The sequence below is a fragment of the Lonchura striata genome, chromosome 18 (genome assembly GCF_046129695.1).
Source record: "Lonchura striata isolate bLonStr1 chromosome 18, bLonStr1.mat, whole genome shotgun sequence".
NCBI lineage: Eukaryota > Metazoa > Chordata > Aves > Passeriformes > Estrildidae > Lonchura > Lonchura striata.
In genome coordinates this window covers 2,508,068-2,533,215 of record NC_134620.1, presented here as the reverse complement: position 1 = coordinate 2,533,215, position 25,148 = coordinate 2,508,068, and the positions used below count along the sequence as shown (strand labels likewise).

The 25,148-nt window shown below is 51.4% G+C and overlaps 1 protein-coding gene across 7 annotated transcripts in view; it reads left to right on the top strand.

Annotated features, from left to right (window-relative positions):
* Positions 1–25,148, top strand: part of OSBP2 (oxysterol binding protein 2) — a 98,958-nt gene that overhangs the window by 34,403 nt on the left and 39,407 nt on the right. Inside the window, exon 1 of one of the 7 annotated variants that reach the window (XM_021537304.3) lies at positions 12,204–12,477. The exons of the other annotated variants lie outside the window; for them this stretch is intronic. Coding sequence (XP_021392979.1) covers positions 12,399–12,477 — 79 coding nt within the window. The 5' untranslated portion in view covers positions 12,204–12,398. Of the gene's footprint in view, positions 1–12,203; positions 12,478–25,148 lie in introns of those variants that run through there. 7 annotated transcript variants of the gene reach the window in all.

The window sequence follows — 25,148 nt, the reverse complement described above, 5'->3', positions numbered from 1 at the left end:
CTGCTCCCTTCTCCTGGCTGCTGCCTGGAGGTGCAAACGCGAGGAGGATGGGAGGAATCTTTGGATTTTTCTATTTCACAAGCCAGGAACCACTTCCCTCCCCTCCCTCCCCCACATTGTTATTTTTCTAATCTGTTTTTAATTCCCTTGCTGCTGTTTTCCACTCCACTTGCATGTGGGGATGGAATAACCCCAGAACTGAGCTGCCCTCCTCGCTGTGGTGCTGCTCTCCCCTGATCCCAGGTACCACAGCACGTTCACTGCTGTTGTTTTGCAGATGTAATCCGTGATAACCATTGCCAGCCAAGGAACCCAGAAAACAGTACTTACATAACAGCAGGAATTAAACATTCCAGCAGGGGCTCAGAGCAGCCAGCAGTATTTAGGCCATTCCTGCTGCTCCTGCCTCATCCTCCGGAGTGAGCGCAGGAGCCGTGGCTGCTCCTCAGCTCTGGGTGGTGGCTGTGCTCCAGTGGAAGCTGTGCCTTCCCATGGCAGGGGTTGGAACAAGATGAGCTTTAAATTCCTTTCCAACATGAAAAGTTCCCTTCCCACCCAAACTATTCTGGGATTCTGTCATTCAGAAGTGGGATGGGAATTGATGTCACAGCTCCTGTTGCTCCAGTGCTGCTCCTACCCCTGCCCAAGGACAGAGGCACATCCCCTCTGCCTGCCCTGCCCTGTGCCACTGCCCAGGGAATCCCAGTGCTCCCTCTGGGCACACTGGGCAGCCTCTGGGTCTGTCCTAGGGCTCCCGAAATCCCTCAGCAGGGCTGGCATTCAGCTGTGTGTGGCAGGCCAGGCCCTGGGGCAGTTTCTCAGTGGAGTTTTTTGGGACTCCTGTGTTTTCAGCATTGCAGGTGAGGCTGCAGCAGTAACCCCCTGGAAATAAACACAGGAATGTGAGAAAGCAGAGGAGGGCTGGGGCGAGGCTCTGGGAAGGGCTGGCGCAGCAGGAGCAGAGCAGGGGTGGGCAGGAGGCTCCGAGCCCACGCCGGAGCTGGGAGAACGCTCCTGCCGGAGGAGGGGGTGGGATGTGCAGCACGAGGATTCTGGGGGAGGTTTAGATTGGGTATGGGGGAAAATTCCTTCATGAAAAGTGTGCTCAGGCTTTGGAACGGGCTGTCCAGATGGTGGAGTCCCTGTTCCTGGGGATGTGGCACTTGGGTACGTGGGTGGCCTTGGCAGTGCTGGGACAGTTGGACTCAAGGATCTCAGAGGGCTTTTCCAACCTGAGTGATTCCATGATTCTCTGACCTCTGCTGGCACACCAGGCTCCTTTCTTTCCTCATCAGGGTGACCTGGAACAGCTGTAGTGAAGGAAAGGCCCTATTTTGGCTAAGCTGATGCAGAAGGAGTTTGATGCAGGAACACTGGGAGGAGAAATCCTTGTGGTCCTTACTCAGTCCTTCCTGTGGGAGCTGGGAGGGTGGGCAAAACCCAGGGGCTAAAGTATTCTGTTGTATACAGAGGGCTCAGTTCACTCCTTGGCACGTTGGATAGCAGATTCTTCTCCAGCAAGAATGGGAGGGAGAGGGATAAATTCCTATGGTGGGGATTATGCTACTCCCAGAGTGGATAAATAGCAGGGAAAAGCTGGTTATAAATTGATGAAGTGATAAATACCAGGGCAGAATGGTTTTTGCTGTGCCATGTTTGTAGGTACCACACATCCATTCTAACTTCCAAAAATGCTGTGGATTGTGTTAGTGGATTGTGTTTCTCCCATGCCCATTTCCTGTGTTTCTTTAAATCTTGTTTTTTTTCCCCTCATTTCATTATTTATGGCCCTTTCCCCCCTGTGCCATGGACAAGCACTGTGAGTGTGTGGCCTGAGTGAGGGGATTTCCATCATTCCATGTTCTCCAGCTGTTTATAAGTCAGTGTTTGCTTTCTCTCAATCTCAGTGCCTTTTTTTTGTTGCTTCCACACAATCTCCTCACTTCCACACACCTTTTTGGGGAAGGAATTTCCCAAGGTCACTTGGCAAGGCTGCAAAGCCCAAACCAGTGACCCCTGGGTGGCTGTGCCCACATTTCACCTGAACTCAGGGCTAATTATTTCCCTTGGGGAATTGCAAGTGGTGCTTTTTGACTTCCAGCCAAAGGGGTTGGAACAGCCTTTGCAGGGTTACAGAATCATGGAATGGTTTGGGTTGAAGAGACCTTAAAGCTCATCTTATCCACCCCCTGCCATGGACACCTTTATCCCAAGAGGGCAGAACTTTCCCTTTCCCAGTGCCCAGCTGGTGCCCAGCAAGGAGGGACCATCTGCACTGGGTTCATCCCTCAAGTGAAAAGTTCCCAAAATGACAAACGCTGTCAATATTAGCAAGTGCAGCAGGGAAGGAACAACCAGGATCATCCTTTCCACTTCTGCACCCACGCAGGAAGAAGGATTTTTGAGATCCCAGGGAATCCACAGTGCTTGCCTGGCAGGGAACCAGGGATGTCTCACCCTTGGTGACAGGGTTTTGGTGTTCGAGCAAGAAAACACTTTTATATACTACCAACTTGTTATTTTTCACAACAAGAGAAAAAATGTGGTTTCCCTAAGTACCAGTGACACACCAGGTTTAGCTTGGGAAGACTTTCAAAAATATTTGTGCTAAAAATAATATCAAAACTTTCAAGCACTTCTAGTGCTATCTAAAATGGGAGCATGCGTTGTATTTATATGCTGGAAAACCTTATTCCCAAACTGAGATTTACAGGTTTCTGGAAAAATGACACATGAAAAGGGACTGGACACACAGACAAAGCAAAACTTTATCCCCTGGATAAAGTCCTTGCTCAGCCTGGCTCTTGAGCTCTCTCTCAGTGCTGGGAACAGACTCTGCTTACTGATTTTAGGGCAAGTTTCACCTGCACGTAGTTTTTAATGCCACATTTAGCAACACAACGGGGATTTTCATACAACTGGGAGCACCAAGGGGGAGATTCCCAGCTCAGGGAATGAGTTAATACCTCACTGTTGCTGTCAGGCATTCAGAATTCCCACAGGCTTTTTTCTTTACCTGGCACAGAAAAGGGCAGTTGGAGATAAATCAAGTTTGTACTCTGGAAACAATAAAGTGAGTGAAAACTGATCCTTCAGTGGGTCTGAAGGCATCTCTGGAGGGTTGGGCTGGGGCAGAGGTGTCAGGGCTGTTGGGCACTCAGGAATGAGGGACTGGCAGGAAACCTTGTGATGTTTGTGTCTAATGAAGCCCAACAGCTCCTGCTCCTGGCTTCAGAAGGGAAAATGGGATTTGAATTGGTGGTGGGATACAACAGCTCTATGCAGTCCTAGCAGGGCACAGGGAATCCCTCAGGGTTCTCCCTGCACATAAAGGAATTTGGGTTGGATGTTCATTTGTCACTCAGGCATCAGGGAATTGATGGGGCTCACAGCTTGAGGGAACACCTGCAGAGCCATGTGTGGCTTCCATCCCCTTGGGATTTCTGAAGAAATCCCTCTGGACAAGGTACTTGAGATATCTGAGCAAACTGCAGTCCCAGAATCACAGAATTGTGGAGGTTGGGAAAGCCCTCAAAGATCACCCAAATCCCTCTATTCCCCAGCACTGCCAAGGTCACCACTGACCCCTGTCCCCAAGTGCCACATCCACACAGCTGTTGAATACCTGCAGAGATGGGGATCCAGCACTGCCCTGGGCAGCTGTGCCAGGGCTGGACAGCTCTTTCCATTAAGAAATGTTTCCAAAATCCACCCTGAGCCTGCCCTGGCCCAGCCTGGGGCCGTTCCCTCTCCTCCTGTCCCTGTCCCTGGAGCAGAGCCCGACCCTCCGGCTGTCCCATATTGTAAATGTAGGTGAACCCAATGGGAAGAAATGCTTATGTCTCGCTCAGTTCAGAAGGCTGAATTATTTCTTCATTATAAGTATGCTAAAATACATTAATATGCTATATAAAAGGAGGATATTAAAACTACATACTACTTTCTCTGACTTGTAACTCTAACACAACTCGTGACCCTCTCTGAAAGCCAAGCTCCAGGTGGGTTGGATTGGCCATCATGCTCAAACAATCCTCACCAGAATCCCATCAAGCAATCACCCCAGGTAAACAATTCTCCAAACACATTCCACATAGGAAAAACAAGGAGCAGAAATAGAAATTGTTTTCTCTTTCATTTCTCTTTGTTCACCTCTATGAAAAATCCTAAGAGGGAGAGAAATGTGCTTGCCACAGTCCCCTCCTGTCAGGAGCTGTGAGAGCCACAAGGTCCCCCCTGAGCCTCCTTTTCTCCAGGCTGAGCCCCTTCCCAGCTCCCTCAGCCTCTCCTGGGGCTCCAGCCCCTTCCCAGCTCCCTCAGCCTCTCCTGGGGCTCCAGCCCCTTCCCAGCTCCCTCAGCCTCTCCTGGGGCTCCAGCCCCTTCCCAGCTCCGTTCCCTGCCCTGGACACGCTCCAGCCCCTCCAGGTCTCTCCTGGCAGGAGGCTCCCAGCGCTGCCCCAGCTCTGGAGGTGCCCCAGCAGTGCCAGCTCAGGGGACGGGCACTGCCCTGCTCCTGCTGCCACCCCAGGGCTGGCACAGCCCAGGTGCCCTTGGCCTCTTCCCCCTGGGCACAGCTGGGCTCATGGCAGACACTGCCACCAGCACCCCCAGGCTTCCCTGCTGTGCACTCTGCAGCCCTGTTGTTCCTCCCTGCTCCCATCCCTGCCATGCAGCAGGAGCAGGTTGCCCTCTCCTGGCTCGCTGCTTCCATGGATCCCTGGCTGCCTGTGGAGCTCTGTGTTCTTCCAGGTTTCCCAGCTTTGGAGGAGCCGAGGTTATTTGCTGCCTGTGCTTGACTTTGCAACTGCCCTTTAATGGATGTCTTGGAAAAGAGGAATTTACCAGCCAGACCTTGCTTGGACACTCCAGTTGGGCAGGAGAGTTAGTTTTTCTGTGGGGAAGAGCTGCTCCTCCTGTCCCAGCATTCCAGCCCCTTTCCCAGCCCCAGAGAGAGCCCCCAGGCTGCTCACAGCACGTGGGGACCCCCAAATTCCTCCTGCCCCGATATTCCAGGCTGGAAGTGGCACATTTGGGCTGTGCTGGCACCTTGTGGTGCCTGTGCTCCTGCAGTGCCTTGGCTCCTCCCAGTGCTGGAATCTGGTGCCAGCAGAGGCTCCTTTGGGGCATTTCTCCTGATCCATCTGGGAAATTGAGAATTCTTGTGGAGTTTTAGGAATTTTTAAGCTAAAATTGTCACTCTAGGTAGTGAAGATCAACTTGCAGACAATACAATGCCACTTTTATTCTGTTCAGCTTTTTATTTTGAGGAAAATCTCTCTTGTGTAATAACTTGCAGCCTCCTCCATTGGCTCTGTCGGTGAGGGTTGGGATGGGATTCATGGAATGCTGCTTCTGCTGGAGGATTGGCCCTGCTGGGCTGAGGATATTTGGTGCCCTGGGTGGGCTCAGCAGCCTGTCCTGCAGGAGCCCTGACCTGGGACAAGTGTGAGCAGGGATCCAGCTCCTGCCTCTAGGCCATGCTGGAGGTGGAACACAAACCTAGCCTGGAGAGCAGACCCATTTCTGCCAGGATGGATGCAGCACCAGAGCCTGCCTTTTCCCATGGAAAATGACTTCTCATGGTGCTGTAATAACATCATGTTGGCAGGGATGCTGCTTCTGGAGACGGATAACCAGGGAGTTTTGACCTCAGTTATTAGATTTGTAGCTTCAACTAAAAATTTAGCTCTAAGGAGTGTTTCCAATTTAAAATGAGTCTCCTCAGGGAGCAGCTCTCCCTCTGGCAGTAACTCATTCACGAGGAACTCAAATATTCATTTATAGTTAAAGCTGGGCAACGGAAGGGAAAACAAAGAGGGCTGAAAGCATGACAAGATGATAAACGCCCAATTTGGGATTCTCCCTGAAATGTGCAGGTAGGAGCTTGAACCTCAGCCAGAGCCTCACTGAGGGGTGTGGTGGGTGTTGGATTTAGGAGCACAGTGGTGACAGTGGCACCCTGGGTTATCCCTCAGCCACTGACAGGATGGAGGGAGGAAGGGCTGAACCCTTGGGTGGTGTAAGGTGCTGACACTGATTTGGGAGAGGATGTAGGGAGAGAAAAGCTGTTAATCCTTTTTAAACAGGCTCCTGGGTGCTGCAGGTAGAGGTTTTCCAGCCATAGAGGTTGGTTTATGAGGAGGAAGCTCAAGCTGGACATCAGGAAAAATTTCCTTCATGGAAAGTATTGTCAACACTGGCAGGGACTGCCCAGGGAGGTTTGGAGTCCCCATCCCTGGGGTGTCCAAGGAGTGACTGGGGGTGGCACTGAGTGCTCTGGGCTGGGGACAGGGTGGGGATCGGGCACATCTGGGACTCGATGGAGGTGGCACTGAGTGCTCTGGGCTGGGGACAGGGTGGGGATCGGGCACATCTGGGACTCGATGGAGGTGGCACTGAGTGCTCTGGGCTGGGGACAGGGTGGGGATCGGGCACATCTGGGACTCGATGGAGGTGGCACTGAGTGCTCTGGGCTGGGGACAGGGTGGGGATCGGGCACATCTGGGACTCGATGGAGGTGGCACTGAGTGCTCTGGGCTGGGGACAGGGTGGGGATCGGGCACATCTGGGACTCGATGGAGGTGGCACTGAGTGCTCTGGGATTGGGCTCAGCTGGGACTCGATGGTCTGGGAGGGCTTTTCCAGCCTCAGGGATCCTGGGGTTGGTGAGGAGTCTGGTGCTCCCAGTGCTGCCAGGCCTGGAGCTGGGACCTGTAGCCAGCCCCTGAGCACAGGCAGCATCACTGCTCCCTGCTCCCAGAAATGGTGCAGGCTGGGCTTGTTCCTGGCAGGATTCCCTGCTGGAGGAGTACAGCTCCTTCCCATGGAAAGCAAGGTGCAGCAGGCAGTGCTGCCATCCCAGGGCACTCACTTACCTGGATGTAATTCCTGCAGACTGCAGGGACTGATGGGCTCTGTGGGTTTCTGTCCCTGCTGTGTGACTGGCTCTGAAATCCCCAGCTCAGCCACTTCTCTCCTCCTTCAAGGCAGCTCAGGTGGTCCCTCCTTTCCCTTCCCTTCCCTGCCCTGGGGAGCCTGACCCAGAGGAGCATTTTCCTGCTCCCTTTCCCTCCTTGGCATCTTGTCAGTAAGCAGTGCAGAAGAAATGTGCTAGAGGGTGAATGTCTGGCTTTAAACAAGAAAAGGAATAAAAAACCCCTCAAATTCCCTCCAGGTTCTGCCTCTGCTCTTCAGCCCCTGGATGAACCAAGTTCCTCCAGCAGTCTGGAAGCAGAACTGCTGGAGTGTGGTGGGAAACTCATGTGTGAGCTTACACTGCCTGCTTACACTAAAACAAGGGTTATTTTGGTTATTCCACTGATTGCCTTTTCGAGGGTGAATTGTGTAACTGAAGAACCCAAGATTTCTGTAGCACACAAACCCACCATGGGATTTGGTGTCACCAAGGTGGGGCGGATGGGGGAGTTTCTTGCACTCCAGCAGCATTTTTGAGAGGAATAAAATAAACAGAGTTCAAGAGCAAAGTGTTAAAAAAACCCAGTTGTTGGGCAAAGCTGTTGAAGAGCCTTTGGGGAGCTGTTCCTCTGGAGACAACCTTTGTAGTTGACCTCAGAGGATGCTGGATTCTGGGCATCCCTGAGTTGAGATTTACAGCCTGGAGATGGGGCTTGAACTGCTCAGGACTGCAGTGGTGTTTCCTGGTGATATCCAGGGGCTGGAGCTCTTCTCAGTCAGGAAGGAAAATCTCCCAGTATAACTGGTAGGTTTTTTCCTTTACTTTTTACTGTGTAAGTAATTTTTTCTTTGATTCACACAGAGCAAAAGAGAAGACCCAGTGTTACCTCCTTGCCCAGAGAAGGTTTAAAGTGCTGAATGTGTTTCCTTTTGGAAGTCCTAAAAGTTTTCTGACAGTGTAGGCACAGGGAGATTGGTTTTTCCTGGGAGGGAGGAGAGGTCCAGGAAGGGTTGGAGAAGAGGCCCTGGCAAAGGTTGCCCTGGCACTGGGAGTTTGTGGATTTCCCTGGATCCCTGGAAGTGTCCAAGGCCAGGCTGGATGGGGTTTGCAGCAGCCTGGGGTAGTGCAAGGAGCCTTTCCCCCATGGCAGGGGGTGGGAATGGATGAGCTTTAAGGTCCTTCGCACCCAAACCACGAGTCTGTGATATTTCAGACACGTTCACTTCACTCCTGTGTGTGTGAATTTATGTGGGGTGGTTTTGGGTATCATACTTTCAACAGACAGCAGGGATTTGGGGAGCTGAGGGAACACTGAAAAGAATCAAATTTTATTAAAAGCAGCAGAGGATGAAGATGTGTTGAGTGTTTTCCAATACAATGAAGGTTTTTTGCAGAGGGAAGTGGCCACTTCTCCTTTGTGTCTGCAGGGGGCAGTTGGAGCAGGGAGATAATTTGAGGGTTGGGAATAACTGCTTAAAAAATACAATCCCGAAGCAGGAACAGCTGGAATCAGCACAGCTGTTTTATTTTGGAATATTTGGGCATTTCTGGAAAGAGTATTTCAAGGCAATAGTGGAAAGAGTATTTCAAGGCAATATTAGATTATATACAGTAAATTACTATATTTAATATCTCATAATTAATGTATTAGAAGGTATATCAGTACAAGTACAAGTCCCCAGAATTTTTTTAGGTGGTTTTATCACCATAAGATTAGAAGCAAGGACATGAAATTGGGCAAGGAATGCCTGTGTCACCCTTGACATGCAGCTCTGCCCTGATGTGCTCCAGAAGAGACCCCCAAAAGGGGCTGGTTTTGGGCTTTTCCACTGGAAACTTGTAACAAGTGAAATTTCTCAAGTTTCTGTTTTTTTTTTTTTCCTGAGCCTGTTTTCCATGTGCTGGGGCAGGAGGGTGAGGTGAGGAGAGGGAGGAGGAGGAGGAGGAAGAGGAGGAGGAGGCGCTCCCAGCCCTGAGCACGGGGAAGGAGAGCTGCAGGGAGGGGACGGAAGGGAGGAAATGAGGATATGGAGCCTTCGGAGAGCGTCCCGGGGGAAGGCTGGCCCGGGCTCGGAGCCTGGCCCTGGCCCTGCCTGCCCTCCGGAGCGCTGGATGAGGAAGAGGTGCTGTGGCAAACGCAGTATGTAATTCCCTAAATGTGGCCTGGGGCAGGAGGGGGCTGAGCTTTCTGGCTGCAACCTGTGGGGCTGGGCTCCTCTGGGGTGTGCAGCGGGCTTGGGAGAGCCCCCGGAGTTGGTGAGACACTTGAATTGATGGTGAATGGATAAAGTGATGGATTCCCATGATTTATTAAAAAAATATGGATATTGATCTAGTACCGATATCCAACTGTGAGGGACAAAAAACTCTCTAACAGTTTAAAGTTAGAAAGTGTGTGTTTATTGTGTGTGGGATCATTCCAGGTGATTACAGAGTCTTTTTATCCATACAAGTATTGAATACCCAAAATACAAATACATATTCATAATTTTGGTACATCCCATTCCCTGCTTTGTATGCTAATCACTCCAAAAGCTATTAAGCATGACTAGTCTGTCCTTTGAAATGGGTTGGTGTCCCTTTCATGGGGAGGGGTCTCAAAATGAGGAAGTCAATGAAGTTTTCCTCGTTCTGACCTTTCTACCCTTTCAATGCAAATCTGACAAATGAACTCTTGGTAGAACTCCCATTCCTTGTCCTCAGTTGGTTTCAGAACAGAGGAGGCCACAATTGTCTTATGTTCCTGAAAGCTATTTGTCAGTTTGTGTATTCTTCATTATAAACCCAGCTAACTGAACATTGTGCTGACAAGCAATCAATTATTAGTTAACTACTAACTCTTAACTTCATCAAGGCTTACTCATTTATTTTCATTAACTCTAGTTAGGCTTATTTCTAACTGAAATCTTAGCTCCTCTAAAATCTCTAAATTAATTAAAATTTATGTTTCACCCATATGTTGGGGGGTCTCTGTGTGGAGCAGCTGTTCATCCCACCCTGCCACATGCTCAGGCTGGATGGGGCTTTGAGCAACCCCACGGGGCTGGAACAAGATGGGATTTAAGGTTCCTTCCCAGCCAACCCATTCCATGACTCTGCCTGGTGCAGGGAACCTCTGAACCAGGGAGAAGTTATTGTTATTATATACGGCTCCAAATAAAGCATTTCCAATCGATTTTAACAGAGGAGCTGGAGTTTGAGGTGGTTTGGTCCCACTAATCCTGGCAGGGCTTTGGAACAATCACCTGATGTTTTTATCACTTGGATTGGGAGGTGGATGTGGCTGAGCTGTAAAGATACTAGAAAATTAGGGATTATGGAGGCTTTCAAGATTAACTGGATCATGATAAAGGAGATATCAGGCTGAGGAGTGCAGTTGGGAGTGTTGCTAGGAATGCTCGGGAATGGGAAAACAGAATACTTGAAGTTCTCCAGTTTGTTTTGGAATTTCATCAAACTTGGAAAAGAAGTTAGACTAAACCCAAACTGCAGCCATCCTCTGACCTACACACCTTGTCTTCTTCCAGGCAAAATATTTGGAAGGTAGAAGTTGCATTTTTAAATGGCTTTGTAAATTTGATACAGTTTCTGAAAGGGGAATGGTCTGGTGTTGCTGGGATGGTGTGAGAGGGTGTTGTGGGATGCTGTGTGTGCCTTGAGGAGATGGATGTCTCCTCCTGGATCCCCTCATTCACTGTATTTATCCCAGCCTTTCCCTGGCCCCTCATCAGCCCTGGGTGCTCCACACCCTCACTCCTGGTCCCACCTGAGTCAGCTCCTGAGTTTCAGTTGCTCAGCAAGAAGTAACATCACAATTCCAGCATTTCCCTTGGAAAGAAAGGAGAAAGCTCATCCTGACACAGGGCAGGGAGCCTTTCTCAGGCACTTTCTGCTGTTCCTGGGACCCTGGTAACTCCTGATTTGCAGCAGAACGAGCTAAATCCAGGGATAAACCTGCAGTCTGTTGATTAACAGGGAACTTGAGGACTGATCTCCAAATGTTCAGATGAGTGACTGGGGATGTGACTGAAATATTGGCAGGAGGAGGCTGGGGGCAGCTGGCAGGAAAGATGCAGAGCTGTGTCAGTTTGGGAATGTGATCCTTATGGAGAGGATCTTAGTGGTTTGTTTTTTTTTTTTCCATGATCCTGCCTTGATTTCCTGCAGCAGGAGGATTGGAATCAGGTTATGATACAGTGTGTATGTCTGTATATGTATGGCCTTGTATAGGTATTAACCCTGATCTCAGTGTCAAAACCCAGATCCTGCCTCCAGCTGGTCCTTGGATCTGATATCAGAGCTGGAAATTCTTGTTTTGAGCAAAATCCCATCAATACCTTTCTCTCCTCTCCAATTAAAAATCCAATCTCTTGGGGTGGTCATTTTCCTCTTAAGAACTGCTGATTCTTACCCAAACCATCAATAAATATGCCAATAATTTAATGAAATCTTTGTGTGTATGTGCACTGACAGAATTAGTTTCCCTGGCTTGAATGCACAGAGTAAAGATTGTGTGATCTGGCTGAATTTCTCCTTTTTCCACCTGGAATTCTTGTATAGTCCCTGCCTCTCTATTTAAATGCGTCCTCGGAAAGTCATTCCAACTTGAAAGCTGGAATACAAACGTTTCCTTCTTGCTGTAAAATCCTTTTAATCCAGCTGGAGTGAGAAAAAAAATGATCAAATGCAAACTGTTAATCCCTGTAGGTCCTGGAGATTCCCAATTCCCACTCCGTGCTCTGGGTCCCACTGCACACACGCAGCAGCTCCCGGCTGCAGCTGCTGGGCTCTGGATTGAGATTTATGCTGCATTTTTACTCCAGAACTACTCATTCCCTTGAGACTGGGAAAATTAAAGCTAGGAAAATCCAGTGGTTTTGGAACGGAGGGGTGAGAAAATGGATCTCAGGGAGAACAGGGCTGGAGGAGCCTCCAGGGGTTTGTTACGGATCTGTTGGGATGTGAAACGTGGCTGAGTGACTAAAATGGATAATGGACTTTCTGATAAAAAAAAATAAAGGAATTCTGATCTTTATTTTAAGCCAGTGTCCTAAAAATAACCTCCAGCAGCGTTTAAAGGGACAAGCTTCCAAATCTCCCCCTCCCTCCCCAAAAATCCAGCATCCCTCTGGCTTTGGGGCTGGGTATCCAACGCACCGCTCCGGAGCCGGTCCCAGCCGAGCCTCCCCGGGCCGGGGCTGCTCCTGGCGTTCTCTGTCCCGTTGTTTTTGGCAGGATGAGGCTGTTTTCCGGCAGGGATGGAGTTAAGGGCTGCTCCGTGGTGCATGCTGGTACGAGGCTGGTTTGCTGATGGAGCCGTAGTGCCCTGCTAGCGGCATGTGCTGGGGATGGCTGATGGGAAGTGTGGCACTGGAATAAGGACATTTCCCCGGGCCGTTGTCTCTTCATCCCTGTGGGTTGTCCTCCATCCTAAAGCTCGCAGCCATGTAGGAGGCAGCCTCGGCAGGGCGAGCCCGCGGTGGGGATGAAGGGTAGGGGCTGCTGGGAGACAGGATCGCTCCGCTCCTTCTGCAACGCCGGCTGCCTGAATAAATTCCACAAGGGTCAGTGGCCTTCCCGGCGCTCCGGATGCATCCCTGGGGCTTCCCTGCTCTGCTGGGGAGCGATGGAGGGGCTGCTCTGCTGGGGTGGGGTGGAGGAGGAGGTGTTTGACCACAAGATGAGCAATATTAGGGATGCACGTGTGGAATCTGCCCTGCAGGCATCATGTGCTACAGCCCTGCTGGGTTTGGTTGGAGACGGACAAATTGTGGGGCTCCTGCTTTATCAGGTGTTTAAAACATCCAGAATCCAGATTGACTTAGTTGTAATACAAAAACCCCTTTAAATTTGCTGATAATTTGTTCCATTCAGGCACCTTTAATTGCACAGGCTATTGGGCTGTTTGTCATGGGTAAATCGGTCTCTGTGTTGGTGTCAGGATGTATTGTTTTAGTTCTAAGCCAAATTCCTTTGAGTCGAGATTGAATGAGAGTTTTGCTGTGTGCTGCTCCCTGCCCACGTCATGCTGAGAGGCAGAGATGTTCTCCAGGAACATTGAGCTGTGATTCAAGGTGTGCACTAAAATGTCCTGTCTGGTACTGCCCTCTGTGTTATTCCAGGTATTTCCTAGTTGAGCTCAGTGCTGGGTGTGCAGGAGCACTGTCCTTTATGGCATAAAGGATGCTCTGCCCAAATCTGCATTGCTTTGGGAGAGAAATCCCCATTTTAGTGTTTTATCCTGAGTGGGATGAAGCAGGAAAAGGCTGGGGATGGGTCCTGCCTTTCAGTTCCACTTTTGTGTTGCTTCATGGCAGCACTTACAGTTCATGGAAGTGTTCCAGGCCAGGCTGGACAGGGCTTGGAGCAGCCTGGGACAGTGGGAGGTGTCCCTGCCCATGGCAGGGGTGGGACTGGATGGACTTTAGGTCATTCCCAACCCAACCCATTCCATGATTCCTCAGTGGAGGGGCTGAGCAAAATCTGGTGTCTCACAGTGAAGGCTGATGGTGAGAAATGAGGATTTGCAGGATGTTCTTTGTTTCCTTGCAGACCAGAGACAGCTCCCCTGATCCTGGGCACTGGCATCTTGTCACATCCCATGTTTTATTTCTATCCCTGCTGTGTTCCAAGGGTCTGCCTGCAGGGACCTGGAGCACCTGGTGATTCACAGCTGGGCCTTGTGATGGTCAAATCCAAATGTTGCTTCTTTGATGTAGTTTGGGATAATGGCAGGACACAGGGAATGGCTCCCAGTGCCAGAGGGCAGGGATGGATGGGATATTGGGAATTGGGAATTGTTCCCTGGGAGGATGGGCAGGCCCTGGCACAGGGTGCCCAGAGCAGCTGTGGCTGCCCCTGGATCCCTGGAAATGTCCAAGGTCAGGCTGGATGGGGCTGGGAGCAGCCTGGGAAGGTGTCCCTGCCATGGCAGGGGTGGCACTGGATGGGCTTTAAGGTCCCTTCCCACCCAACCCATGCCATGAGCCTGTGGTCCTGTATCACTCTGCTCCCTCCTGTGGTCCTATCCTACTCTCAAGCATCACTTCACAATAAATTATTTTATCTAAATGAAATTTCCTTCCCCCAGAAAAGGATGAGGAAAGGAGGAATGCAAATAGGTCAAATCAAAATTCAAGCAATTGAGGATTTACAGCTGGCTTCAGATGACCAAAAAAAAAAAATCTTTTTTATCAAATCCAGATTGTCCTCTTCCCTTTGCTTTCCTTCTCAAGCTGTTTTTCCAGTTGGGTGACGTAAGGACATGCGTGTTCCAGGAGTTCTGCACAGAGCTTTACGTAACAAGGCTTCAGTGAAGAATAAAATGCCCCAAACCAGAATTATTCTCATCAAAAGCTGAAACCAGCCTTGTGTGAGAATTCAGGGGAACGTGAGTGGTGAGCGCTGGAGAAATGGGGAGTGGGCTTGGGAAGGGCAGGGAAGAATCTGGGGAGAGGTTTCTGAGGGTATCTGAGGTGAGACTGGGGTATTTCCATGGCTGGCCTGGTCTTTTTCTGCCCCCAAAGCATCTTCTCCCATTTTATGGTGGTATTTTGGGCAAGCTTTGCAGTGACATGTAAAAAAATTTCCCTGTCTGGTGGGGGGACATCTGTTTCACACATGTGGAGCAAATTTGACAAACCCAGAGGCTTTGGCCCTGGGACATGACAGGCAAATATTTGTCATGTTTTAACAACAAAGTTAATCCCAAAGCTGAGAAAATGTTGGCTTTTAAAACCAATTTACTGTAAAAACTGTGATGTGCAAAGTGTGTTGTTCTGGTAAGCACATTCCCTATTGGAAATGCAATATTTTGGATGAGAAAATACATCCCAAGGAGGCTTTGCTTTTCATTTGGAAATCCTCATGCTGTGATTTTTTTTTTTCCCCTACCAAAATTTTGTCCTTAAATCCACTTATCTCCTCAAAAGGAACTGTCTGAAGTATATTTAAAATGCTGATGACTTTTAATGAGCAGCCCAGGGAAAAGCTGGGCCTGGCTCTGCTCAGCAGGAGATTCCTTGGGAACAGAGGAGCTCAGCCTGGAGGCTTTGGGTGGCTTTAGGAGTTCCTTTTGTGCTTGTAAGGAAAAACCAATTATTGAATCTTTGGGTTGAATGATTCCACACTCCAGAATGATTGGGTTGAAAGGGTCCTTAAAGTGCCACCCCCTGCCATGGCAGGGACACCTTCACTATCCCAGGCTGCTCCAAGCCCTGTCCAGCCTGGCCTTGGGCACTGCCAGGGATCCAGGGGATGGCACAATTTGTGCCAGTGCTCTTCTGATTATACAGAGTCAAAGGAAGGTGCAGATGGATTTAAGGAGATGATTTGTTCTGTGTTTGTGTGTTAAGGGGCTGATCTGGTTCAGTCAGAGCTGATGGGATCTTGGGTTTTGGGTTTGTGGCCAAATTAAGGAGGAAGAACTGAGGTGCTGAAGTCTTTAGAGATAGAGGAATGCAGGCACTTCACTTGCTGTGCACAGAAAGGTCTGTGGGTGGCTAACAGATAAAGATAATTAGCTTATCATTAGTTAATTTTGAGGATCTCAAAGCTCTTGCCAGTAGAAGCAGCTGTTGCTGCTTGCAGAGGGCATTTCTCCCTCCCCAGCTCCATGCTGTGTGTTTGGTGCTGGGTTTCTTACCATGCCCAAGTGCAGTCTGTTAATATTAATATTTGGTGGTGACATGGATGATTATCCTCCAAGGAAATCAGATCCTGGGCTGCACCTGGCCCACAGTTTCAGCACAGAGGGGACCATAAAACAGATGGAAAAATGCATTTCTCTCCCTATAGAGTGTATTTATTTCATGGCCCAGTTAGGAACCATTTAAATGAGTGTTTAAAGTCTGCTCAGGAGTGAGTTGGATTAAATTTCCAGGAGGACCAAGCACATGTGGCTGCTGGAGCATTGATGATGGACAGGCTGTATCCTGCTCCCAAAGCAGATATATTGGTTCAGCCTTTATCCAGATTTATTTAGAAATTTCTTGAGGTGGGGAGCTCTTTCCTGAGAGTTTGGCATGAGGAGGTGCTGAATCCATGGGCTGCATCCTGGTTGTTCTGCTCCTGGGTTAAGAGTCTGGAGTTTGGGCTGGGGCTGTGTCTGGCTGGAGCTGCTGGGGAACTGGAGGTGTTTCATTGCAGCTTTAGCAGTTGTGGCTGCTGATTTATTTGTGACAAGCACTTAAAATCTGTAATCATGGCTGGTGGATTCACCTGGTTTAAAATAAAGCCCAGATTCACCACGGCTGAGCCATGGGTCATTGACGTGGGGCCTGCCTGGTGTCCTTTGCTGTGGATGGTTTTTCCAGGTGAAATAAGGATGTAGGAATGCCCATGGAGAGGTTTGGAGATGTTTCATGTTGTGGAACCCTTGCATTTCAAGAACAGGGAGCTCAGTGTGAGCTGGGATATCCAGGTGAGAAGTGGAAGGAAACCCCCCCCATGACTGCCCTTGACCCCAGGGCAGGGGGAGGTGGATGTGGAAGTATCTCTGTGCCAGGGCAGCTCAGGCTGGAGATCAGGAAAGGTTCTTCCCCCAGAGGTGCTGGCACTGCCCAGGGAATGGGCACGGCCCCGAGGCTGCCAGAGCTCCAGGAGCCTTTGGACAGCACTGCCAGGGATGGACAGGATGGAGTTGTTGGGGGTCTGGGCAGGGACAGGAGTGGGAGTGAATGATCCTGTGGGTCAGCTCAGGGTATTCCATCATTCTATTCCATGATTCTCACTGGGATGAGCTCGGGGCGCAGCGAGTGTCCCTGGCCATCAGGGAATGTCAGAGTGCCTGGAGCTGGCCAAGCCCATCCTTCCCAGCAGGGAGCCCTCAACACTCAACAAAGCAGCAGATCATGTGCTGAGGGCAGGGAATGTTCATCTTCTTTCCAAAGGTGCCCTCTCTGCCCTGTTCCCTTTCATTTTTAGCAGTTGTGGAGGTGGATTCCTGCCCACAAGCACATGTGGCTTGGCTGGGAGAGGATGCAGCCCAAGGATGTGCAGGTGCCATGGAAATGGTTCAGGGACATGGTCTAGGGCTGGGCCTGGAGGTGCTGGAGATTAATGGTTGGACTCAATGACCTTAAAGGGCTTTTCCAACCTGAAAAATCCTGGGATTCCATGACATGGATGCACTGCCCAGGAGCTCCTGGTGCGGGCACAAGGCAGGAGCTGCTCTGCACCTCTGAGCTGATCAGCAGCAATCACTAATAACAGGAGTTTATTAGCTGTATCTTAATTACAAAGCACAGTAATTAGGGAGGAAGTGGCCATCCTGACAGCCTGATGGTGTTAATTAGAGACCAGAAATGCTCTTATAGAATTGGAAGGGAGATGAACTCCCAGCTCCGTCAAGCAGCTCTGCAAATAGAGGCCCTGGCTGCAGCAGGAGTGGATTTCTTTATTTCTTTTCCCTTTTTTCCCTGATCTCTCTGGACTGACAGCCAGCACAGCACTTCCTGAGGAGACTGTGCAGCATGGAGTGCCCTTCTCGCTGTCTGTGCCGAGCTGCTGAGAGATTCCAGGGATGGATTGGTTGTTCCGAGGAGCTTTTGGCAGTAAATCCTTGACAGGACCTGCTGTGCAGGGAGCAGAGCACGGCCTGGCATCAGCCCTTCCTGCTCTGCGTCCTGCTGCTGGAGCAGCTGTCAGTGCAGCCAGTGCTGCTGTGCTGGTGCTTCCTGCAGGGATCAAACCTGGATTTCCCTGTGCTCCCCCAGCAGGAACTGAGCCTGCCCAGGAGGGGGCTTGGGGTTGTCCTTGCTAAAGGAGGTGGGTGCCAGGCCCATGTGGGATGGTCCATGGCTCACCACGGCAGTGAACTGTGACTTCCTGCTCTAATCTCGGGCAGATGGCAGCGTCCTTGGCCTTGGGGACAGCTCTGTTACCCTGTGACACCCATGAAATCACCTGTCCTTGGGGGATGTGACCTGGGGACAGAGGGGCTGGAAAGCTGCTGGTGGGAAAAGCCCTGGGGGTGCTGGTGGCAGTGTCTGCCATGAGCCCAGCTGTGCCCAGGGGGAAGAGGCCAAGGGCACCTGGCTTGTCCCAGCCCTGGGGTGGCAGCAGGAGCAGGGCAATGCCCGTCCCCTGAGCTGGCACTGCTGGGGCACCTCCAGAGCTGGGGCAGCGCTGGGAGCCTCCTGCCAGGAGAGACCTGGAGGGGCTGGAGCGTGTCCAGGGCAGGGAACGGAGCTGGGAAGGGGCTGGAGCCCCAGGAGAGGCTGAGGGAGCTGGGAAGGGGCTGGAGCCCCAGGAGAGGCTGAGGGAGCTGGGAAGGGGCTCAGCCTGGAGAAAAGGAGGCTCAGGGGGGACCTTGTGGCTCTGCACAGCTCCTGACAGGAGGGGACAGCCGGGGGGTCGGGCTCTGCTCCAGGGAACAGGGACAGGAGGAGAGGGAACGGCCTCAGGCTGGGCCAGGGGAGGCTCAAGGTGGATTTTGGGAACATTTCTTCATGGAGAGGGCAGGCAGGCACTGGAAGGGGCTGCCCAAGGAGGTGTGGAGTCCCCATCCCTGGAGGTGCCCAAGGAATGCCTGGATGTGGCACTCAGTGCTCTGGGCTGGTGCCAAGGTGGGGATTGGGCACAGCTTGGACTTTACGGGCTTGGTGGCTTTCCCTGCCTGTGGGTTCAGAGGGAGCAGGATTGAAATCCAAAGGCAAAAGGGATGGAAGCTGTGTGGGTGCATTTTGGGGCTGCTGCTGCCCCACTGCCATCCTCCCTGAGCCTAAGGCTCTGGGCAGAGCAGGGGGGCTGGGAGGTTCCCAGCTCCTGCAGGTCTCTGCTGTGCCTTTGGCATGTCCTGACCTTGGGGAATGGAGCATGGTGGATACCTGACACCCCTGGATCCTCTTACCCCGGGTAAGTTGAGCCCTGCCAGCTCAGGAGGGGTTCAGTGCCCATCAGGAGCTGTCTCTTCTCCATGGCTGCACTGTGGCTCAGCCTGGGATGAGCTGAGCTTGGGGCCTGCAGGGATGAGCTGAGCTCTGATCCCGAGGCAAGGGACATGACAGCTGCTGGATTTGGGAGGAGGAGGCTCAGGGGCTCTCTCTGAGCTGCTCTGGGTGGCCCAGCAGCAGTTTGGGTTGGGCTGTGTGCCAGCACACCCTCACTGCTGTTGTCCTGTTGCTGCTGGGTTTTGCTGTTCCCCTGTGATCCTGCACAGGCATGGGTGTGACAGGGGCAGAGCCAGCCCTGTTCCTTCCCTGCCTCCCTCTCCCTCTGCTCCCCATCCCTGGGAGTGAGGGCCCTGTCATCTCCTTCTTGTTCCCAGGGTTAGTGAGCAAGGAGAGAGCTGGCAGGAGTGTAGGAGTGTCCTTTGCACATCTCCCACTGCTTTCTGTGAGCTGGAGAAGCCTGGGGCAGGATGTGTGTTCCCTGCTGGTGGGAGACTTCCCGAAAAAAAAGAAGCTCCTGGTAAAAAAACATAAAATAAAAAAATCCTGGGCTGGATTCATTGTGGTGAAACCCTGGGAGTGGCCGTGGCTACACCAAGGATGATGTTGTCCTCAGGGATGGGAGCTCCTGGGAGCTCTCCAAGGCTTCCTTCCCTGATGGATGTCAGGGCAGAGGCCAGCCCATCTGTGAGCTCCCCTCCTTGCCCTGCTGACATTGGAGATGGACCTGGGGCTGGAAAATGTTTAAGCATCATAAAAAATTGATGTTTGGCAATGCAGGAGGAGACATCCAAGACCTGCAATGGTGTCGGTAGCAGCGTGCCAGGGTTTGCTGTTGTCTGTGGAAGAACAGGGTGTCACCCCCCAGCAGTGACACTGCTCACTTCTCTGAGTTTCTGCACTGAAAGTACCTCATTTCCCCTAAAATACTGGATTTTTAGTTATTTCTGCCCTTTTCTGGAATTGTTCCTGGCTAAGGAAGCTGCTTGTGCCTGGCCTGGTATCCTGCTCCTGCCTGTCACCCCTTCAGGGACTCGGGGACTTCTTGTCCCCAAGCTCATGGTGCCACCAGACGGTGGCAGCTGCTCCATTTCAGTGTGGGGGAGTGATGCAAATCCATAGTAATCACTGGATACTGAAGGATTCAGTGACTAAACGAACAGAAACTATTAATTAACAAGTTTTGTACATTTTCTGACGTACTTTGGACAAGAACAAGTATCTGAATTATTTATGATGCCACTTGTATCCGTGGGCCAAATATTCCCTTGGAGATGGTCCTGGAGCTGGAGGCGGGGCGAGTCCTCCCTGCTGGGAAGTCTTGGATCAGGTGTGGGTTGTGAATTCAGAGGGTGCAGGGCAGTCAGAGCAGGGGTGGTTTGGTGAAGGGCAAATGGGAGATGTTCAGCTGGATGTGGAACATTTTGGAGGCTCAGGAAGGGACACAGAGGTCTGTGTCTCTGCCCTGCTGATATGGATCTATCCAGGGATGAGAAACGCTTTCACAGGCAGCTCTGGGAGGGACTGGAGGGGAGGGTAACTGCAGGATTTTGGAGTGATGGGGTCTCCTGCAAGGTCACCACAGCTCCCCGAGTCATGGCATGGGCTGGGTGGGAAGGGACCTTAAAGCTCATCCAGCTCAGCCAGGGACACCTCCACCATCCCAGGCTGCTCCAAGCCCTGTCCAGCCTGGCCTTGGGCACTGCCAGGGATCCAGGGGCAGCCACAGCTGCTCTGGGCACCTGTGCCAGGGCCTGCCCACCCTCCCAGGGAGCAATTCCTAATTCCAAATGTCCCATCCATCCCTGCCCTCTGGCAGTGGGAAGCCATTCCCTGTGTCCTGTCCCTCCAGGAACCTGATCCCAAATCCCTTCCCAGCTCTCCTGGAGCCCCCCTGGGAGCTGGCAAGGCTTGCTGGGGTCCCTGGCCATTTCCTGGGCTTGCAGAGGAAATGAGGAGCTGCAGGTGATGCTGCAGGCGCTGTGTGCTTGCCTCCTGCCAGTGGGGCCGGTCCCGGCCTCTCCCGCAGGGATTCCTGGCAGGAGAGCATTTTCCAAGAGGCACTCACTGTCCCTGGCCCCAGCTCTGCACCTAAACTGCTCCTGGAGTTCAGCACTTTGTGTGTTGCTGCTGTTCTGAGAATGAAAAAGTTTCTATTTTTATCGAGCCATTATTTTAAATTTTTAAAAATTCTCTTTCCAGGCAATGAGCTGTGCTGCTGAGCCCCCAATTATCTGCTAATGAGCCGTTATTTCCCCGTAATCACTCCTTCCCCTCCTGTTTTTGCTCGTTGCTATTCACAAGTGCCCTCAGGGGACAGGGGGGACATTTGGCCGTGTCCAGCAGGACTAACTGTGACTCTTCAGTGCTCCCATCAGCTGGGTTCATTTGATCTCCTCCTATGTTCCCTGCCAGCTCTGCCCCTCAGTCTCTGAGATTCCTGTTCTGGAGCTTTCAGGGCTGGATCTGTACTTTTCTGTAGGGCTTCCCAACTTCTTATCCCGCTGGAAACGGGGAGCAGAGCATTGTAGTCAAAAGGCAGAGCAAAAAACAACCACCAATTCTCCACCTCCTCCAAAAGCCAGCAAAGTGGCATCTTGCAAAGCTTCTTGGCTCTTCCTGAGAAGAGCTTTGGAAAGACTGTGAAGAAATTCACTGGAAAGACTTGTGGAAGCAGCACTGATGCCTGCCTGTGTTTCAGCTCACATATGTTCATACATATATATATGTGTGTGTGTGTGTGTGTTTGTGTGTGTGTGTATATATATATATATGTAGGTATTTATAGAGTATAAATGCATATATATATATGTAGGTATTTATATAGTATAAATGCATATATATATATATACACACACACACACACACATATATATATATATATATATATATATATATATGCATTTATAGAAAATGGTTTTTAGGTTGGAAATGTCCCCTGAGAGCATCAAGTCCAACTGATCCCCTAAGACTGCCAAGGCCACCACTGACCCCTGTCCCCAAGTGCCACATCCACACAGCTGTTAAATCCCTGCAGGGATGGGACTCCAGCACTGCCCTGGGCAGCTGTGCCACCCTGACCACCCTGTCCATGCAGAAATGTTCCCAAAATCCACCCTGAGCCTCCCCTGGCCCAGCCTGAGGCCGTTCCCTCTCCTCCTGTCCCTGTTCCCTGGAGCAGAGCCCGACCCCCCGGCTGTCCCCTCCTGTCAGGAGCTGTGCAGAGCCACAAGGTCCCCCCTGAGCCTCCTTTTCTCCAGGCTGAGCCCCTTCCCAGCTCCCTCAGCCTCTCCTGGGGCTCCAGCCCCTTCCCAGCTTCCTCAGCCTCTCCTGGGGCTCCAGCCCCTTCCCAGCTCCGTTCCCTGCCCTGGACACGCTCCAGCCCCTCCAGGTTCTCCTGCACTGAGGGACACAGGGACGATGCTCTCTGCCCTCAGGACTCTGTAGCTGCTCCATTTTCCAGCTTTGCTTCCCACGTATCTCGAGTTGTTCCTTGTGGATTGTAAAAATGTCTCCAGTTGACTTCTCCCACTTCTGCCCAACCCTGTTCTTCCAGTGACTGTCCCTTTGGGATGTGTTTCCCTGCCCCAGTGCCATCAGAGGTGTCCTTTCCTGGGACACTTTGGGAGTGCAGAATCCCAAACCATCCATGGGCTGGTGAGGACTTACCAGAAATCATCTCATGTCTCAAATTTGCCTTCTCTGTTTCTATAACCCTGAATTCATCTGCTCTTTTAGCTCACTTTCCAAAATGCCATTGGAATTTGTATGGTTTTAGAATTAGCCATGACCAGTGGCTCCAGGGCTGCCTGTTGGGTTGGAGCTCTCCAGTGAGGCCATGTGGAGTCTTGGATTGATCACATCCTGCATTTCATCTCCATTTCTTCAGTGTGCCCATCCTATTTGTAGTTTAAACCCTGCCTTTTGCTGTGTTTTAAACTCAATCTGTGTGACTCTGAAGCCTGAATTTCAGCTTGTTGGAGTTGTTTGGTTGTTGGGAAAACCCCATTTGTGCCAGGAAGTGAATGACTGCAGTCCAGACAAAGTGCAGCCCGTGCTGCTCAGGATTATTGACCAGGAACATCATCATTTTGTAATTGCAGCAATAGAATCTTCAGTAGCCAGGCTGGGAATGCTGCAGTGATGGGAATGGAGATACTTTGTGCTTTCACTCTGCCCATTTTTTATTCTGCTTATTCTCATAGAGTTGTGGAATGGTTGGGGGCCAGATGGGCTTAAAGCCCATCTCCTTCCACCCCTGCCCTGGGCAGGGACACCTTCCACCATCCCAGGCTGCTCCCAGCCCCATCCAGCCTGACCTTGGACACTTCCAGGGATTCAGGGGCAGCCACAGCTGCTCTGGGCACTCTGTGCCAGGGCCTGCCCACCCTCCCAGGGAACAATTCCCAATTCCCAATATCCCATCCATCCAGCCCTGCCCTCTGGCACTGGGAGCCATTCCCTGTGTCCTGTCCCTCCATCCCTTGTCCCCAGTCCCTCTCCAGCTCTCCTGGAGCTCCTTTAGGCCCTGGAAGGGCTCTGAGCTCTCCCTGGAGCCTTCTCCTCTCCAGGTGAGCACCCCTAGGAGCAGTGGCCTTGGAGCTCTGGGTTTGCTCTGTGGAACCCAATCACCAGGTGGGCTCTCCCCACCTGCTCCCACTGAATGTGACTTCAGGATGTATCACAGCTTGTCAGGAGCAGCCAGTTTTTCCTGTTTTTAGGTTCCCTTTTGCCTCCACAGCTTTCCCTTTGCATTAGTGGGGAGAAGCCACAGCCCTGCCAGGTTGGTGGTAATTGCTGAGCGCTCACCCGGATTTGGAATGATGTATGAATGCTTATTTTTCCTACTATTTTGATGATTAATTCTCAGTGTAATTCTTTCTAACCACCAAAATTCTGCCTGTTCCTGCATCTGCAGCTGCTATAAACCTCATCCATCTCCCTGGCAGCCGGGCCAGGCTATTAAATATAGATCCCTGCTCCATTTAATATTCATAGCGATTAAAAGTGATGAAAGCAGCTGTGTCTGCCAGAGCCAGGCTGGAAATTGCTCTGCTTCAGGAATGACGGGTGAGCAGCGTATCCCAGAGATCCAGATAATTCCACAGGAAGGGCTGGTGATTCTGAATCATACCCTTGCTTGGTGTTGGGATAAACGTGGAATCTGCAAAGGAGGTGGGGTTGATTTCTGTGGATTTACTGTGAGGAGGAAGAGCTTGGAGTTTTGGCTGGGATGGCTGCAGGATTTGCTGCTGGCTGATCCTTATGGGTGTCTTCCACTCTGTCTGTGGGAGGAGAAAGGCTTTTCCCAGTCAGTTGGGATACTTTTCATACTTTTAGATCCAAAACTCCCAGACAAGTGTGGGAAAAGGCAGGAGAAAGTGCACAAGAGGTGGAACTGGGAATGGAGGCATAGTCCATGCTGTGCTGGTGGTGGGACCATCGGGGCACGTGGGGGCAGCTTGTTCCAGGGATTGGGAACAGCCAGGGTTGGGACTCCCATGCTTCCAAGCTCAGCTCCCCTGGCAGATGTGCAGGTCCTGCTGTCCATAGGGAAATCAGCTGCTGAGGTGCCCTATTGTCACTGCTGTGGTCTCTGGTGGCTTTGGGGCAACCCAGGAATGCTGTTTGAATTAAAGTCATCAGTGTTCCTTCCATCCCGTCAGAGTTTTCCCTGTGGACAGTACTCAGGGATCTCTGCTCTGGCTTGACTTCACTCCTGCAGTATTGATCTTGTACTTCCAGCCCCCCCCATCAGCTCATTCCAGCTGCCTCCAGGAGAAAGCTGGGTTTAATTTCCAGCACAGGGCCAGTCCTGCCTTGGGGAGGCTCCAGAGACTCTGATGGAGTGGAAGGGAAGCAGCTCAGGCTTGCAGGAGGGCTGGGGAGAGATTCACAGTGATGTAGGAAGGACAAGGACTGTTGCTGAAAATGAGGATGCTTGGGAAGGGAAAGTTTTCCACTCCCAGGGAGAAGGAAGGTGAGGGATGTAGGGTGAGAAGAGCTGTGCTGGACTTGGAGAGGAGGATAAGCAGGGATGAACTGCCTGCCCCAGCCATGGTGTGGGGCTGAGGAGCTGCGGTGTTTTGGGCTGGAAACATCCCAGCCAGACTCCGGATGCAGTTTGGGAACTTTGGAATAAAAGGTCTCATGCTGAACCTTTCAATCCCTTCTACTGCTGGTTTATCCCTGAAAAGGAGAAACTCTCAGAGCTCTGCTCATCCACGGGCAGCACTGGCACAGCCCAGCCGTGAGCAGCAGCTCCCTGGGATTGCTCCCTGATGGTTTTGGGGTGGGAGCTCTGCGTGGCAGTGCCTCCTGTGGGATCCCTGTCCCTGGCATCC